At 43.9% G+C, this 18,241-nt stretch overlaps 1 protein-coding gene across 2 annotated transcripts in view; it reads right to left on the minus strand.

Annotated features, from left to right (window-relative positions):
- Nucleotides 1-18,241, minus strand: part of IPO11 (importin 11) — a 511,812-nt gene that overhangs the window by 168,270 nt on the left and 325,301 nt on the right. For both annotated transcript variants that reach the window (XM_075839216.1, XM_075839226.1), the window contains exons 25-26: nucleotides 9,787-9,882; nucleotides 6,741-6,854 (exon numbers count right to left, since the gene is read on the minus strand). In XM_075839216.1, the coding sequence (XP_075695331.1) occupies nucleotides 6,741-6,854; nucleotides 9,787-9,882 (210 nt within the window). The remainder of the gene's footprint in view (nucleotides 1-6,740; nucleotides 6,855-9,786; nucleotides 9,883-18,241) is intronic.

Consider the following 18,241-nt stretch of genomic DNA (forward strand, 5'->3'; position numbering starts at 1 on the left):
CTATTTTATTTCTTTATTTTAAAGGGGTTTTCCGGAAGCAATCACATTTAGTTAAACTAAACAATGCAAAACAAGTAACTTTGCAATATACTTACGTTGGATCTGATGAATGTAGCATCGTATCCCATCTTCAGTCACGTGACCACTTGCTAATCCAAAATTGGTACTTCCTCTGCAGACCCGTCCATTAGCTCAGATAGCTAACTTCCTGTTTCCGGTTATCAGAGTGTACGGTTACGTCACAAATGACGTAACTGTACCACGTGTTTCCTCATCTGTTTAGTCACGTCCGGGCGGTCCGCAATTTACTCTGCAGGGCCGTTCCAGAACGTCCTGCAGAGTTAGCAGGTTTGCAGCTCCCCGGCGGCATTTAACTCCGTGATACAGCTGTCTCTAGACAGCTGTATCATGGAACTTTAACCGGAGACCACTCAGCGTGGTCTCCGGTCATGTGATCGTTGTGACAACTTGTCACAACGACCACATTGCTCCTAACAGCAACGCTTATGTGCCGACTGTGAGGAGCTCTGTGATACAGCTGTCTAGAGATAGCTGATATCACAGAGCTTTCACCCGGAGACCATTCAGTGTGGTCTCCGGTCATGTGATCGCTGTGACAGCATATCACAGCGATTACATTGCTCCTCCCAGCAGCGCTTGTGCGCCGACGGTAAGGAGCTTAGCTATGTGGACGCTGTGACAGCCTTTCACAACGATCACATACGTGCCGATGGTAAGGAGCTCCATGATACAGCTGTCTAGAGACCGCTGTATCACCGGGCTTCCGAGTGGTCTCTGGCCAGATGATCGCTGTCTCAGAGATCACCAGTTGCATCTTCTCCCTCTCTGGCATTCTCCCAGAGAGGGAGAAGAATAATGTAATGTAAAAAAAAACAAAAACTTTATTTTTTCAATAAAAATGTCCTCTATAAATAAATACGTCTATCTGCTACATGGCGACTTTGGCCACGTACGACACAGGTCGACCAGCCAAAGATCGCTATGTCCCGTAGCCTACATTGCATGTAATAAAAGTCAATGTGGTTGTGTCGCAATGCGCAAGTTGCCACGACATGACAGTTGCAAGAAATCCAAACTGTCGTGTTGCAGTTACTTGCAGGTCGCAACGCGACCACATTGACTTTCATTACTTGCGGTGTAGGCTATGGGACATAGCGATCTTTGGTCGGACAACCTGTGTCATGGCCAAAGTCACCATGTAACACACGGAGTACACGGCAAGTAGATGAGATTTTACATGGTGCAGACATTTTACACGGCAGATTTTCAAATCTTTGATATGTCGTTAAATTAATACCTTGGGGACTACTTTCCATAAAGTAATCATATTTGGGGTGTCAAAGGGGTTTTCCAGTCCACAAAAATTGATGGCCTATCCGCAGGAGAAGCCATCAATATCTGATGGGTGGTGGCCCGTCTCCCTGCAGATCGGCTGTTTTGAAGGGGCCGTGATGTTCGTACGAGCGCTGCTTCCCCTCCATTTCCTTTACTGCTCACACTGTGAATTGCGGACACACTTGTAGCGGCGGTTCACAGTATTACAGTATACACTTGAATGGGAGAAGGCTGTAATACTGTGAACCGCCGCTACAAGTATGTCCGTGATTCACAATGTGAGCAGTAAAGGAAATGGAGGGTAAGCAGCGCTCGTACGAGCACTTTGGCCCCTTCAAAACAGCCGATCGACGTGGGTGCCGGGTGTCAGACCCTGACAGATCAGATATTGATGGCCTATACTGAGGAAACCGCGTTGGAAAACGCACCAAAAAAACGTCCGAAAACGCCTCCTATTGGTTTCAATGGGAAGCGGAGGCGTTTTTACCAGTTTTACCGCTCGCGGGAAAAAGAAGTGGCATGTCCTATTTTCGGGCATTTACGTCTCTGATCCCCCATTGACATCAATGGGAGGCAGAGAAAGTGTTTTTCACTGCGTGTTTGCCCGCGGCGCTCAATGGCCGCAGGCAAAAACTATGCGAAAAATGCGGCAAACGGCGTGCAGGCAGATCAAAATCTGCCTCGGCAGAATTTTCTGCCTGCAAAAAAACTCAGTGTGAACAGGGCCTAATACAGGATCTCTTGGAACAGATCCAGCTTCAGGTGAGAAAAATGTGCTGACTGGATTGTGTGTACCAAGATGTCTGACATAGGTGGAGTGGGCAGACTTGCATTTATCAGGCTATGAAAGGGGCGGGGGAGGGAGATGGGTGCCTGTACTTAGATCAGGGATAGATGGAGGCACAAAGGATAATGATTATTAGGCCTCATTTACACGAGCGTGTGCGTTTTGCGCGCGCAAAAAACGCTGCGTTTTGCGCGCGCAAAAGGCACTTGGCAGCTCCGTGTGTCATCCGTGTATGATGCGCGGCTGCGTGATTTTCGCGCAGCCGCCATCATAGAGATGAGGCTAGTCGACGCCCGTCACTGTCCAAGGTGCTGAAAGAGCTAACTGATCGGCAGTAACTCTTTCAGCACCCTCGACAGTGAGTTCCGATCACAATATACACCAACCTGTGAATAAAAAAAGACTTTCATACTTACCAAGAACTTCCTGCTTCCCCCAGTCCGGGCTCCCGGCCGTTGCCTTGGTGACGCGTCCCTCTCTTGTCATCCGGCCCCACCTCCCAGGATGACGCCGCAGTCCATGAGACCGCTGCAGCCTGTGATTGGCTGCAGCCTGTGCTTGGCCTGTGATTGGCTGCAGCTGTCACTTGGACTGAACTGTCATCCCGGGAGGTCGGACCGGAGTTATCGGTAAGTCAGAACGTCTTTTTTTTTTTACAGGTTCATGGAATTTCGGAGCGGAAGTCACTGTCCATGGTGCTGAACCAGTTTAACGCTTTCAGCACCGTGGACAGTGACTGTCTCCTGACGTCGCGTACCCGAACATTTTTTACCGGTTTCGGTCAAAACGAGTTTGGCCGAACCCGGTGAAGTTCGGTGCGCTCATCTCGAATTTGACACTCCGTTTGGATGTTTGTAAACAGAAAAGCACGTGGTGCTTTTCTGTTTACATTCAGGAGTTTGACAGCTCTTGCGCGAATCACGCAGTTCGCACGGAAGTGCTTCCGTGCGGCATGCGTGGTTTTCACGCACCCATTGACTTCAATGGGTGCGTGAGTGCGCGAAAAACGCACGATTATAGAACATGTCGTGAGTTTTTTTCTGCGCACACGCGCTGAGCGCAATTCACGCATCGTCTAAACTGCCCCATTGACTAATATAGGTGCGTACGACATGCGTGCAAAGCACGCGCGTCGCATGCGCGTATATTACGTTCGTGTAAATGAGGCCTTAGTGTGTAGGACCGTGTGCAGGGAGGGAGCTGCCTGGAATTAGAGCAGGGAAGGACCCGTGAACATAGAGGGGCGTGGCAGTATGCAAATAGCGGAGATGGGGGGGAGATGCAAGCGGTCTCCTCAGATGCAGCAAGGGATCATGGGTATGGTGGGTTACAAGTCAGGACCAGAAGCAAGGATGTAAACAAACAGAAAGAGCAGCAGTGACAATGGAGATCAAACAGAAACTGGTTAGAAGGTTAATAGGGGGTATTAGGGAAGGCAAACCAAGGCTGGAGAACCCCTTTAAGTTTAAAATTATAGTGACCCTTCCTACTCTGGTGTACACCACCTATTTAGATCACAGAATTTGTAGGTATGGGGAGAGAGGAAAATAGAGCAAGGTTTGTCAATGTCGCCTTCAATTCTTTTTATTGATACCGACTGTTATAGGGAAGGAATTTATTGTGCAATATCCCCTTTTCCTTTTATTGCACAACAGACTATTTTTAATTATGTTTGTTTTTTTATTTTATAATTTTTATTACTTCATTACGTTTCGCTTATCAGAGTCAGCTTCTTCCGGGGGCGGGAGAGTTTTGTTTCTGGTGCTTTTTATAGGCCAGAAATTGACTGGCATTAAGTTTAGCCAATCAAATAAAAGGTAACTTGTTATAACGTATCACTTGTTGAGAATACAGTAGTGTGAGTATTTGTTACATTTGTAACAGGACATTTCCAACAGGTTATGTTCCGTACTTAAATGTGTTTAGCAAAAACAATTAATAATTTGTCAGTTAAGTCTTGTCATCTCATATAGTAACTTCAGTTTTACATATATATAGTTTGCCTATTGTTAAATAAGTAAAAGGATTCTAAGGGTATCTTATTAATGTAACTTGTAGTTTTTGACTTTCTCTTGTTGTGCGGCTTTCTCAAATTATGCCAGTCGTTATCAGTATTTTTATTCTTTAGTTTTTGTTTTTTTTTTAAATTTTTATTGAATCAATTTTTTTGAAAACTATTTTTATTGCAATTTTTGCATAATTTTTCAAGAGAAAGTCATACATATGTAGTAGGAAAATACACCATTACGGACATCGGTGTGAGGGATCTTTCTTTTAATGACCCACACAGCATATTCCATTTAGTACGAACTGTATTGGTAGTATAAATGACACTGTTGGTTATTTGTTGACAAAGTGGTTGTCATTCTTTAGCTAGTTCATAGAGTTTCCATTATTTTTCTTAGGGTGTTTTTATTTTATTGAATATTCCCCCCTTTGTGGAAAAAAACAACCGGATTTATATCAGGTGGCATAGCTGGCATAGTACATTATATATAGGCAGAATAATTCTGTCTTTTTTGGGGTGACCACTAGGATTTCTCATTATAGCAGGTAATATATCTGTTGAGTGTTCCATGTATTTAAAGAAAACAACCAAAATTAAAGGACTCGTTGAGTCCACTAGGACTCACTGAGTTCATTTTATAAATCCACTTACTCACCACTTTTAGTAAGAGGGAGTCTATATCACCACCTCTAATTCCTGTGGTAAGGTGGCACATGGCCCAGCCTGATATTTCTTTTAAATTGAGATTGTGGTAGTGTTTGAAATGTCTGGTAACCGGTGTTGGTTGGAATGGTTTGTTCTGTCTTTTAGTCTCCACTTCCAGTTTATCATCATTTTTTAATGCTGCCAATATGTTCCCTTATTCTGGTTTTGAGTTCTCTTTTGGTGTTTCCCACATAATGTAGATCACATGTGCATCTGATTATATATATTACCCCTTTCGTGGCACACGTAATATGTTCTTGGATTTTATAGTATCCTCCAGTTCAATTTTTAAAGCCCTTTTTCTTTTCAAGAATTTTACAGGCTGTACACAAGCCACATAGATGGAAACCTGGATATTTATGTGGTTTTTATACAGTCCCTGGAGAAGTGACTTTTAACAATATGCTGTTCTATGGTGTGAGTTTTTCTATATCCTGAGGAAATTGTTGCACCTAGATGTTTTTTCAGATCCTCATCCAATGATAGCACCTGCCAATGCTGTTTCATGATGTTATTCATTTCTTGCCACTTATCGTGCAGTGTGGTGATAAACCTCACTGTATTCTCACTTTCCACTTCACTAGCAACAGTGTATCTCTATCCGTCCGGAGGGCAACATTATATGCTTGTTTAATTTGATGCCCTGAGTAGTGTTTTTCCTTAAGTCGTTTTTTTAGATCTATAGCTCCTTTTTTGACATTTTCAATAGTGGAAAAGTTTCTCCTTAGTCTTAAGAATTCACCTTTAGGGATTCCTCTAAAGTAATAAAAATAATAAAATAAAAAAACAAACATAATTAAAAATAGTTTGTTGTGCAATAACAGGAAAAGGGGACATTGCACAATAAATTCCTTCCCTATAACAGTCGGTATCAATAAAAAGAATTGAAGGCGACATTGACCAATCTTGCTCTATTTTCCTCTCTCCCCATACCTACAAATTCTGTGATCTAGTACTAAGATGGGCATAGATAGTAAGATATAGCTCTGCTTTGTGAATTGCAAATGTAATTTTTCAATACTATTATGTTGGCATGAAAACTGTTCCGAATGATGAAGCAAATTGAAACAGATGGTCTTCTGGAGGGGTTTTTGTTGCCGTTCGGCAAACAGTAAGGCCCTGTTTACACAGAGTTTTTTGCCACTGTTTTTGCCGCAGAAACCGCGGCAAAAACCGTGACAAAAAATAGCCGAAATTGCCTCCCATTGATATCAATGGCAGGTGGAGGCGTATTTTTTCCTGCAAGCAAAAAAATCTTGAGGCGTTTTCCGCCTCAAAAACCCCATTGAAATCAATGGGAGACGGAAATAAATGCGTTTTTTGAGGCATTTTTTCGCTGCAATTTGACGCGTTTATCGTCAAAAAACGCTCGCAGTTATTCCTTCTGTCTGTGGAAGAAAAAGGGAAAAAAACGCCTCAAATTACCGCGGCAAAAAACACATGTGGTGCAAAACCACTTAAAAAAAACGGAGCTGATTGTTCCAGCCAGAATTTTCTGCCTGCAAAAAAAACTCCATGTGAACAGGGCCTAATAATGCTTAATGCTGTATTATATATATATCCATAACCTATAGGCTCATATTGTACGACCGTGTCCATTCCATATGGAGGTAAACAGAGGTGTTCATATGGCATCCGTAAGAAAAAAAAAAAAGATTGTGGCATGCTCGAAAACTTGCTGTATTATGGAGCTAGTCTACTCTAGCATTAGTATTTTACAAGGTTTGATATGCTGGATACCTTCTAATAGAAGTTTTTTTTTTTTGTCATGCCTCAGTGACGTTACTAGTTCCAAGAATTATCTACATATTCATGAAGATTCGCATAACCAACCCTACCATGATGAGTTTTATTAGATGCTTTACTTGTATATCCAATACTAACCTCTTGACTGCATTCTTGTGCCATCTGATTTAATAATGAAGAAAAGCAGGCTTGGTTTTGCAGAAGAACACGTCCAAGGACACCGAGGTATGTAGACATAACAACTGGATATCTCTAGAAGTACCAAAAATGTGTAAATTTTTTTATTTTGAATATATGTAACATATAATAATACAAACATAAATCTTATGTCAAGAGCAGTGGTATAACAAGTTTCTAAAAAACAAGAACAACAAGAAAATTAAGGATAAAAGCAGACTAAGAAAAGTTGGAGCTGTTGACATACAAAAAGTCAGAACACAGATATACGTGAATTAAAGATCCCTCAGCCATGAACGCTCTCCTCCCGTGGGAGAGAGTTATGTATGACCAACATGGCTGCTCACAGCGGGAACTCGAGCTGGAGGTAACTATGGTTTTTGGGCTCTATGGCTGATTTGTGTGTGGCAAAAGCATGACATATCTGGCAGACACTATTTATAAGTGGAACGACAGTCTGGCACGGTTTATAAAGGGCACATCTGGTAGAAACGGTTTATGGGGACAGCCTGGTAGCAGTCACTATTTATAGAAGAACCATGGTGACAGGTTCTGTTATAGAGACACTGAGGGGAATATATCAACAGGTTTAAGCCAATTTTCTGACCTAAAAAAGTTGCAAACTAAGTCGCACACCATAGTTTGCGCTCAAATTTTTGACTTTTTACTTTTCTCCCCATTTTCCAAAAGAGGGGAGTAAAAGGGGTGGGATTTATTTGAAGGCAGCCCGGCCATCGGCCGAACGGTAGATGTATCCTCATTTACGCCACAGCTTGGCGTAAATTCTGACGCAAATCTACACCTGCTCACAGGTGGTGTAGATTTGCATTTCTGTCGCAAGGACAGTCAAAGATGTGCCAAATATAAAGAGGTTGGCATCTCTTCATATATTTGGCGCATTTTCACCCAACGTAACTTAAAGAGGCTCTGTCACCAGATTTTGCAACCCCTATCTGCTATTGCAGCAGATAGGCGCTGCAATGTAGATTACAGTAACGTTTTTATTTTAAAAAAACGAGCATTTTTGGCCAAGTTATGACCATTTTTGTATTTATGCAAATGAGGCTTGCAAAAGACCAAGTGGGCGTGTTTGCAGTAAAAGTCCAACTGGGCGTGTATTATGTGCGTACATCGGGGCGTTTTTACTACTTTTACTAGCTGGGCGTTCTGACGAGAAGTATCATCCACTTCTCTTCAGAACGCCCAGCTTCTGGCAGTGCAGACAGCGTGTTCTTGAGAGATCACGCTGTGTCGTCACTCACAGGTCCTGCATCGTGTCGGACGAGCGAGGACACATCGGCACCAGAGGCTACAGTTGATTCTGCAGCAGCATCAGCGTTTGCAGGTAAGTCGATGTAGCTACTTACCTGCAAACGCTGATGCTGCTGCAGAATCAACTGTAGCCTCTGGTGCCGATGTGGCCGACACGATGCAGGACCTGGGGCAGGAAGTGAGTGACGTCACAGCGTGATCTCTCGAGAACACGCTGTGTGTCTGCACTGCCAGAAGCTGGGCGTTCTGAAGAGAAGTGGATGATACTTCTCGTCAGAACGCCCAGCTAGTAAAAACGCCCCGATGTACACAATTGCGTACCACTGATGCGGTGTCGTCGCAATATGCCCTGCCCCGGCTAAATGCCTATTAGGGCGTGCCATAATGCTTTGGTCTACTAAATATACCAAAGCATTATACCTGTGATCAAAAGATCACATAGTTAGGTCCCCTAGTGGGACTAAAAAAATAAGTAATAAATGTTAAGTAAAAAATATGATAAATTTAAATTTAAAATAAAACAATTTTTTCCATTAATAAGTGGTAAAAAAAATAAAATAAAAGTACACATATATGGTATCGCCGCGACTGTAATGACCTAAAAAATAAAGTTAACTTGTAATTTAATCCGCTAGGTGAACACCGTAAAAAAAAATATGCAAAAAACTATGGTGGAATTGCTATTCTTTCCATTGCCCCCCAAAAAAGTAATAATAAAGATTAATCAATAAGTCCCATGTACGGCCAAATGTACCAATGAAATCACGTCCCGCAAAAAACTAAATTGAGAGAAAAATAAAAAAAGTTATGGCTCTTGGAAAGCGACGATGCAAAAACAAATAGTGCAAAAGTGTTTTTGTGCAAAAGTAGTAAAACCTATACATATGTGGTATCGCCGTAATCATACCGACTCATAGAACATAGGAAACATCTTATTTACGCCGCACGGTGAACGGCGTGAATTTAAAACGCATAGAACAATGGCGGAATTGCAGTTTTTTTTCTACTCTTCCCCTCCGCAAATAAGTTAATAAAATTGAATCAAAAAATTATATGTATCCCAAAATGGTGCTATTAATAAAAAAAAAACTAATCCCGCAAAATAAAAGTCCCCATACAGCTATGTCGACGGAAAAATAAAAAAAAGTTATAGCTCTTTAAATGCAGCTATCAAAAAATGAAAAAAATTGCTTGGTCATTAAGGCCAAAAATAGGCTGGTCAGTAAGGGGTTAATATATTTCCCCCACCATCTGCTATGTGGCACAGACGTTGACATATATTAAGCCACTGTTAACTCCTAAACATTAGTGCAAGTGCTGCCAGAAAGTAGAGATGTGTTGCCAGAGATGGTGGAGATGTGCTGCAAAGGAAAAGACTCCAAGAACTTCATGCAGCAAATGATGGAAAGAAGCTTTATGACAGTCTGAGAGAAGAAAGGAAAAGTGAACAAGTAGAATCAGAGAAGAAGCCAACCATTGTATTTAACTCTTGTTCATTGTGTTGTTTATTTGTCCCTGTATGGCGGTATTACTCATTTACTGTATGGCAGTCCTATTTAGTCACTGTATGGCAGTATTATTCATTTACCCTATGGCAGTATTATACAGTCATTGTATAATAGTTTCATTCAGTCACTGTATGGGGATATTATTCAGTCAGAGTATGGCCGTCGTTGTATGTTGGTAGAATTCAGTCACCATTTACATCAACATTTAAAAATAAACAACAGTTCACCTCTCCATCAAGAATGCCTCTGAACACTGGTGGCAGCAAGGCATGAAATATTTGTGGACCAACATCTGGATTCGACATGAGGACATTCTCCACGACCTAAAAAAAAGAGCCATATCTAGTCATTTGACATACAGTGAAAACAAAAGCTTGGCAAAATAGCAATACAAATTAGGCAAAAAAAGTCAACCAATTGTGAGAAGCACATGAACTGGTAAAATGTCAGAACACAATAAGCATGTAGTATTTATCCTCTTTTTTTTTTTTTTTAAAGCAATTCTTACTACACCAATCCCAGCTCTATTCAAGAACGCAACTCACCCCCAATTGCTTTAAGGGAACTGTACTGCATATACACTATATGGATAAAAGAATTGGGACAACTACACATTACACATACATGAGCTTTTGTGACATACCATTCTAAATGGACAGTGAATGGGACAGTAGTGCAATACCGTGAACAGCCCATACAAATGTAACGGCGCGCGCAAGTACGAACAGAAAGAGGAACCATGTAAACAATAAAGAGGCTGCGGTGCTCGGACGAGCACCATGGTCCCTTCAAACAGCTGATTGACGGAAGTACCGACAGTCGGAATCCCACCGATATATTGGTGGCCTATCCTAAGGATAGTACATCAATTTTAATAACCCGGATAACCCCTTTAATATGGAGTTGGTCCCCTCTTTAAACTAAAATAGCTTTCACTCTTCTGGGAAGGCTTTCTATGATATTTTGGAGGGTGTTTGGGGAATTTTTGGCCATTCATCCAGATGAGCATTTGTGGTCAGACACGGACGTTGGACAAAAGGGCCTGTCTTGCAATTTCTGTTCTAGTTCATCCCAAAAGTGTTTGATGGGGTTGATGTCAGGGCTCTGTGCGTGTCTTCCCCAAACTGTCCCCGCAAAGTTGGAAGCATACAATTGTCCTAGTCTTGGAATGCTCAATCATTAAGATTTCCCTTCACTGGTACTAAGAGGCCTAGGTCAACCTCTAAAAAACAACCCTATAGCATTATCCCTCCTGCACCAAACTTTATAGTTGGCACAAAGAAGTCAGACCGGTAACGTTCTCCTGGTATTTGCGAAACCCAGACTGGTCCATCATACTGTCAGAGTCCAGTGGCGGTGTCACGGCCGTAATCGCGGACCGCCGCCGTTTCTTACCTTGCAGTTTCCTAATCACTATGACGGTGACCCTAGAGCCTGTATAGGGTTCATCAAACAATGTCCTATTCACTTTAGACTGCAAGCTCATCTCTTCCCCTCTGATGAGGCCAAGGTAGCGTTCATTATCGCCCTCCTCGCTGGCAAGGCCCTAGCATGGGCGCACCCCATCCTGGAAAGGCAAAGGCCTGAATTCTCAGACCTAGCCTTGTTCTTGCAGACTTTTCATGCCGTGTTCGAGGAGCCGGGTCGAACATCCACTGCAGCGGCCACTGCTAATCCTCAAGCAAGGAGGGTCTACAGTAGGAGAGTATGCCATCTCCTTCCGTACCCTGGCAGCAGAGTTGGCATGGAACAATGAAGCATAGGTGGCGACCTTTTGGCAGGGACTGTCCTCACACATCAAGGACTAGCTAGCAGCCCGCGACCTCCCTTTTACCTTGGATGCTATTATCCTGTTGGCTACCCGGGTCGACATGAGGATCCAGAAACATGATCAAGTGGTTTGGCGGGAGAGACTTTTCATAGATTAAATATAATGGAAGAAAATGTATGTATATACAGGAAAGCGCTGCTGGTAAGGATTAATTAGCAATGGTAAATTCCTTGAATTATTTAATATAAGGCAACGCGTTTCGACAGAGGACATGTGTCTTCGTCTGGCCAAGGAAGAACAAACAGTAAAAAATTGCATCTTATATACAAAACCAAACAAGATTACACAAATCAAGAACAGCCCCAAAAAAACGCGAAAACAGAGCTCATGGAAAGAGCAGCTGTCAGTGACGTCACCAGTTAAACAGATGTTAATACAAAGTATGTGAATAAAACAAAAACAAAAACATACCAATGCATTATTCTGCCAATACATATAAGATAAGCAAAATGGACGTTACATAGTTACATAGTTAGTACGGCTGAAAAAAGACACATGTCCATCAAGTTCAACCAAGGGACGGGAAAAGGGATGGAAAAAATTTCTACACATAGGAGCTAATATTTTTTTGTTCTAGGAAATTATCTAACCCTTTTTTAAAGCCATCTACTGTCCCTGCTGTGACTAGCTCCTGTGGTAGGCTATTCCATAGATTCACAGTTCTCACAGTAAAGAAGCCTTGTCGCCTCTGCAGCTTGAACCTTTTTTTCTCCAGACGGAGGGAGTGCCCCCTTGTTTTTTGAGGGGGTTTTACAAGGAACAGGATTTCACCATATTTTTTGTATGTGCCATTAATATATTTATATAAGTTAATCATGTCCCCCCTTAGTCGTCTTTTCTCAAGGCTAAATAGGTTTAATTCTTTCAATCTTTCCTCATAACTTAAATTCTCTAAGCCCCTAATTAGTTTCGTTGCTCTTCTTTGTATTTTTTCCAACTCCAGGGCATCCTTTCTATGAACTGGAGCCCAGAACTGAACTGCATATTCTAGATGAGGCCTCACTAATGCTTTGTAAAGTGGCAATATTACATCCCTATCCCGTGTGTCCATGCCTCTTTTAATACACGACAATATCCTGCTGGCCTTTGAAGTAGCTGATTGACACTGCATGCTGTTATTGAGTTTATGATTTACAAGAACACCCAGATCCTTCTCAACAAGTGAATCCGCCAGTGTAGCTCCCCCTAGGACATATGATGCATGCAGGTTGTTGGTACCCAGATGCATAACTTTACATTTATCTACATTAAACTTCATCTGCCAAGTGGACGCCCAAACACTTAGTTTGTTTAAATCTGCCTGCAATTCATGAACATCTTCCATAGACTGAACTATATTGCATAGCTTGGTGTCATCTGCAAAAATAGAAATAGTGCTATTAATCCCATCTTCTATATCATTAATAAATAAGTTGAATAAAAGTGGTCCCAGCACTGAACCCTGGGGTACGTTATAATAGCAGGGGTACATAATTTGACGTTATCAGCGGTCGAGCCGTGGAAAACATGGAAAGAGAAAGACAGAGTAAAAAGCAACATTTGAAAGTTAAAAAACAGCAATTTAAAATTTGATACTGTATTATATTTACGTGTCTCGTAGATAAGTCCACAGGGGGATACGGACACACAGCGGCGGCGAAGATCAGGCTGTTAGCGAATGGCACGAAGAGTTTCCCATAGTTATGGCAACAGAATGACGGAAGCAGCAAAGGGCCAAAAGGAGGAAGAAAGCGAACCAAGACAAGCGGTGTGCGCTCCCAAAGAAGAGAACCAAGAGGATATAAAGAAAAAGGATGAAGCGAGGAGAAAAAGATTAGGTGAGTATGCACAAGGAAAAAATGGTCAGAAAAGGAAGAGAAAAAGGGGGAGTGGAAACTGAGAGGATAACTAAACAATTCATCTCAAAGAAAGGAAAAAGAAAAATCGTCGAGGGGCGATATGTGGATGCTCAAAAATATGGCAAAATTAGTGAAATAAGCTTTGGGAACGAAGTAATTAACAAAAAGTGTATGTACATTATTAAGGCACATAAAAAGATAAAATACAGTAATACATGAAGCACTGAGCATGATTGGAAAAGATAAAATACAGTAATGCCTCATGCACACGATCGTAGCTATTTCCCCTGCCGTGATTTTCGGGTCGGCCGGCAGCGGAGTGTCACCCGCAAATCGCGGGCCGTGCACATGGCCGCGTCCATTATTTCCTATGAGCCTGGAAAACCAGGTCGTGTGCATGGCACCATAGGAATGAATGGGGCCGCAATTCTCCCATGGATTTTCGTGTGCATGGGGCCTTTAACTTAAAAATGTATATCACAATAATATACTTCAACATGTGTAAAATATATGTCTAAAAAAATAATCAAAAAAGACGGAATGGGTGAACATGTGAATTAATGTATTGTGGGGTTAATCCAATGAGGATTCAGATAGATCATTGAGGCCACTGGGTTGTAAACAGGAGAGCTTAAAAATCTCTGTTTTAATCTAGTAAATCTATCACCATATGATGGGGGGTATATTCTATTGGGGTGACTAGGATGTTACTGAAAACACTATTGTGTACTGTAATATAATGACAGGACACACTATGTTTCATAAAACCAATTTTCACTTTAGATCTGTGTTTGTTGATCCTACATTTTTATTGTTGTGTGGTTCTTCCCACATATTGAAGATTGCAAGGACATTTAAGCAAATATATAACAAAATTGCTACTACAATTGATAAGTGATTTTATTTGGAAAGATTCGCTAGTTGTAGAGGACATGAAGGTTTTGCAACCATGTGTGATATTGGTGCAGAACAAAACACCTCTGATGTCCACAACGGAAAGAGCCACTGATAGGAAGTGTATTGTGTGCTGCACCAATATCCAGGGCCGCCATCAGGGGGGTACTGGGGGTACTGCAGTGAGGGGCCCGGGCATTAATTTAAAAAAAAGGGGCCCGCACTCTGCCGCTGGAATTAATATACTCACGGCAGTGTGGCTCTTACGATTTCATTTCGGTGAAAGGAACAGGTCCCATCACGAAGCAGGGGCCGTTCATTACATCAGAATGAAACCGTAAGGGCCCGCTGGAGAGTGAGATGTGCCCGCCCCTCCTCCTCCACAACAGCTGACAGCGTGTGGGGAGGAGACATCACAGCAGCGGGAGTTATGAGCTCAGCCTCGGAGGATACGTCCAGCAGCAGCAGCAGTTCGTCGTCTTCTTCTTCAGACACAGTGAGTACTGAGTTATGTCTGTGTCCGGCTGCTGCTGCCCGGAGACTCCTGAAAAAATCTCCTCCTGCCCCCATAGAAAGTAAATATCTTACCCACCTCTGTATTATGTTAACACTGCAGCGTAGGATTGTATCAGCTCTACGGCTCTTATCTCCCGTCCTGTGTAACATGTGGCAATAAACCTGTCTTCTCCCTCTGTTTACACAGGACAGGAGATAAGAGCCGTGGTAGAGCTGATAGTGATACAATCCTATGCTGCAGTGTAAACTAATACAGACGTGGGGAAGATAATGGGGGCAGGGAGATGATAATGGGGGCAGGGAGATGATAATGGGGGCAGGGAGATGATAATGGGGGCAGGGAGATGATAATGGGGGCAGGGAGATGATAATGGGGCAGGGAGATGATAATGGGTGCAGGGAGATGATAATGGGGGCAGGGAGATGATAATGGGGGCAGGGAGATGATAATGGGGGCAGGGAGATGATAATGGGGGCAGGGGGAAGATAATGGGGGCAGGGAGATGATAATGGGGGCAGGGAGATGATAATGGGGGCAGGGAGATGATAATGGGGGCAGGGAGATGATAATGGGGGCAGGGAGACGATAATGGGGCAGGGAGACGATAATGGGGCAGGGAGATGATAATGGGGGCAGGGAGATGATAATGGGGGCAGGGAGATGGCATTGGGTAGGGAGGGAGATGATAATGGGGGCAGGGAGATGATAATGGGGGCAGGGAGATTATAATGGGGGCAGGGAGATGATAATGGGGCAGGGAGATGATAATGGGAGCAGAGAGATGATAATGGGTGCAGGGAGATGATAATGGGGGCATGGAGATGATAATGGGGGCAGGGAGACGATAATGGGGCAGGGAGACGATAATGGGGCAGGGAGATGATAATGGGTGCAGGGAGATGATAATGGGGGCAGGGAGATGATAATGGGGGCAGGGAGACGATAATGGGGCAGGGAGACGATAATGGGGCAGGGAGATGATAATGGGGGCAGGGAGATGATAATGGGGCAGGGAGATGATAATGGGGCAGGGAGATGATAATGGGTGCAGGGAGATGATAATGGGTGCAGGGAGATGATAATGGAGCAGGGAGATGGCATTGGGTAGGGAGGGAAATTATGCTAGAGTGGGAAGGAGATAATAATGGAGGGAGGATGGCACTTGAGTAGGGATGCACGATGCATCAAAACTTCGATACGGTTTCGATACCGTGCACCCCCAAACGGTTCGATACCGTTATTTCATGTATTTCGATACTAAGCTGTGCGACCGCACAGCTCAATATTGTAATACATGAATGTATGGGAGCGGAGTTGCGGCTGTGTAATACAGTCACGGCCCCGCTCTGGAGTCCTGACATGTGCGTGCCGCCAGGATTATGTGATGCGGCCAGCACTGCACTAATGAGCGGCGGCACTGAAAACAGAACATGGCGGGCGCACTACAAAACACCCCCACATGTTCTGTCTTCAGTGCCTGAACCGCCGCTCATTAGTGCAGCGCCGCCCGCATCACCTCGTGCTGACCGCGTGCGGGTTGTATTACACAGCCGCAGTCCCACCCTATAAAGGCAGAGATCAAAGAAACCTCTCATCTCCGCCGCTATACCCCTGAATACTGCGATCAAAGCCGACTGCAGCATTCAGGGGAAAATAAGAAGGGGGGATGCCCCTTGGATCACAATCGAGGGACATACCATATATGGGCAGACAGCCCAAGGTCCAACGAAGGACCCCAGGGCTGTCTTACCATATTTCCTATTAGGGCATACTCAGGTCTGTCCTAACAACTGCCTGTGTACTATCCGTATATAGATATATGCCAGTACATTAAAGTTTAAAAAAAACCATAAAGTAATGTTACATTTAAAAAAAATACACATACACCTTTTTTACAAAACACATTAAAATAAGTCTCAATACATAAAATATACACATTCAGTATTGGCGCTGCCGTAATAACCTGCACAACAATTTTTTTGCATCATTTATGATGTGTACGCTGTAAAAAATAAAATAAAAACTTCTTTCACTTATTGTGAGGCGCTAGGTGTGATGAATTTAACCTCCACGTGCCTCACATTAATAGTAATTAACCCCATCATGTACCTTACACATTAACCCATTATAATTGAGGAACATGATGGGGTTAATTACTATTAATGTGAGGCACATGGAGGTTAAATTTACCATCTCACCTCGCACCTCACATAAGAAATGGAAGAACTGTTTTGTTTTTTTATTACTGTTGGCAAAGTATCGCTTTGTTATCGAAATCGCAATACTACACAAAGCATCGGTACCGAAGTCCAAATTCTGGTATCGTGACATCCATCCACTGGAGGAGGCATTATACAATGGGTGGGGGGTAATAATTGGGTGAAAAGTGATGATATCTGAAGGGAGGGGAGAAATTATACATGGGGAGGGGTAGAGGAAGGAGAGAGTATACCTGGGTAGGGGGAGAAAGCTTATACCGGAGGCATAGTTAGCAACAGTCCTGAATTTGCAGGAACTGTCCTGAATCTACAGAGGCAGTCCCGGCAAATTACTGTCCCAGACGTGTCTCAGCCACTGCCATATTCAATTGTATCTGCGTCCACAGGATGCAGATACAATTGAATACTATGGCAGAGCAGGAAAGTATCAGCTTCCTGCTCTGCCATTCACCCATCCAGGAGCGGAATCCCCGGCCAGAGAGTTGCCGACAGTGAGGTCAGGGTCTCCTCCTGGACTGGAATCCCCTGTAGAACGTGCCACACACTCCCCTGTAGTTAGCGCCGAACATACCCCCTGTAGATAGCGCCACACACACACACTCCCCTGTAGATAGTGACACACACTGCCCCCTGTAGATAGCACCACACAATCCCATGTAGATAGCGCCACACAATCCCATGTAGATAGCGCCACACCCACCCTGTAGATAGCGCCACACACCCCCCCTGTAGATAGCGCCACACACAGCCCCCTGCCTGTAGATAGCACCACACACAGCCCCCTGTAGATAGCACCACACACAGCCCCCTGTAGATAGCGCCACACACAGCCCCCTGTAGATAGCGCCACACACAGCCCCCTGTAGATAGCGCCACACACAGCCCTGTACATAGCGCCACACACCCGCCTGTACATAGCGCCACACACACCCCAGTACATAGTGCCACACACACCCCTGTAGATAGTGCCACACACCCCCTGTAGATAGTGGCACACACCTCCCCTGTAGATAGCGCCACACACAGCCCACTGTAGATAGCGCCACACACAGCCCCCTGTAGATAGCGCCACACACAACCCCTGTAAATAGCGCTCCACACCCCCTGTAGATAGCGCCACACACACCCCCCTGTAGATAGCGCCCCACACCCCACTGTAGATAGCGCCCCACACCCCCCCTGTAGATAGCGCCACACACACACCCCCCTGTAGATAGTGCCACACACACCCTCCTGTAGATAGTGCCACACACACCCCCCTGTAGATAGTGCCACACACACCCCCTGTAGATAGTGCCACACACACCCCCCTGTAGATAGTGCCACACACCCCCCCCCCTGTAGATAGTGCCACCCCCCCCCTGTAGATAGTGCCACACACCC

The sequence above is a fragment of the Rhinoderma darwinii genome, chromosome 1 (genome assembly GCF_050947455.1).
Source record: "Rhinoderma darwinii isolate aRhiDar2 chromosome 1, aRhiDar2.hap1, whole genome shotgun sequence".
Lineage (NCBI taxonomy): Eukaryota > Metazoa > Chordata > Amphibia > Anura > Rhinodermatidae > Rhinoderma > Rhinoderma darwinii.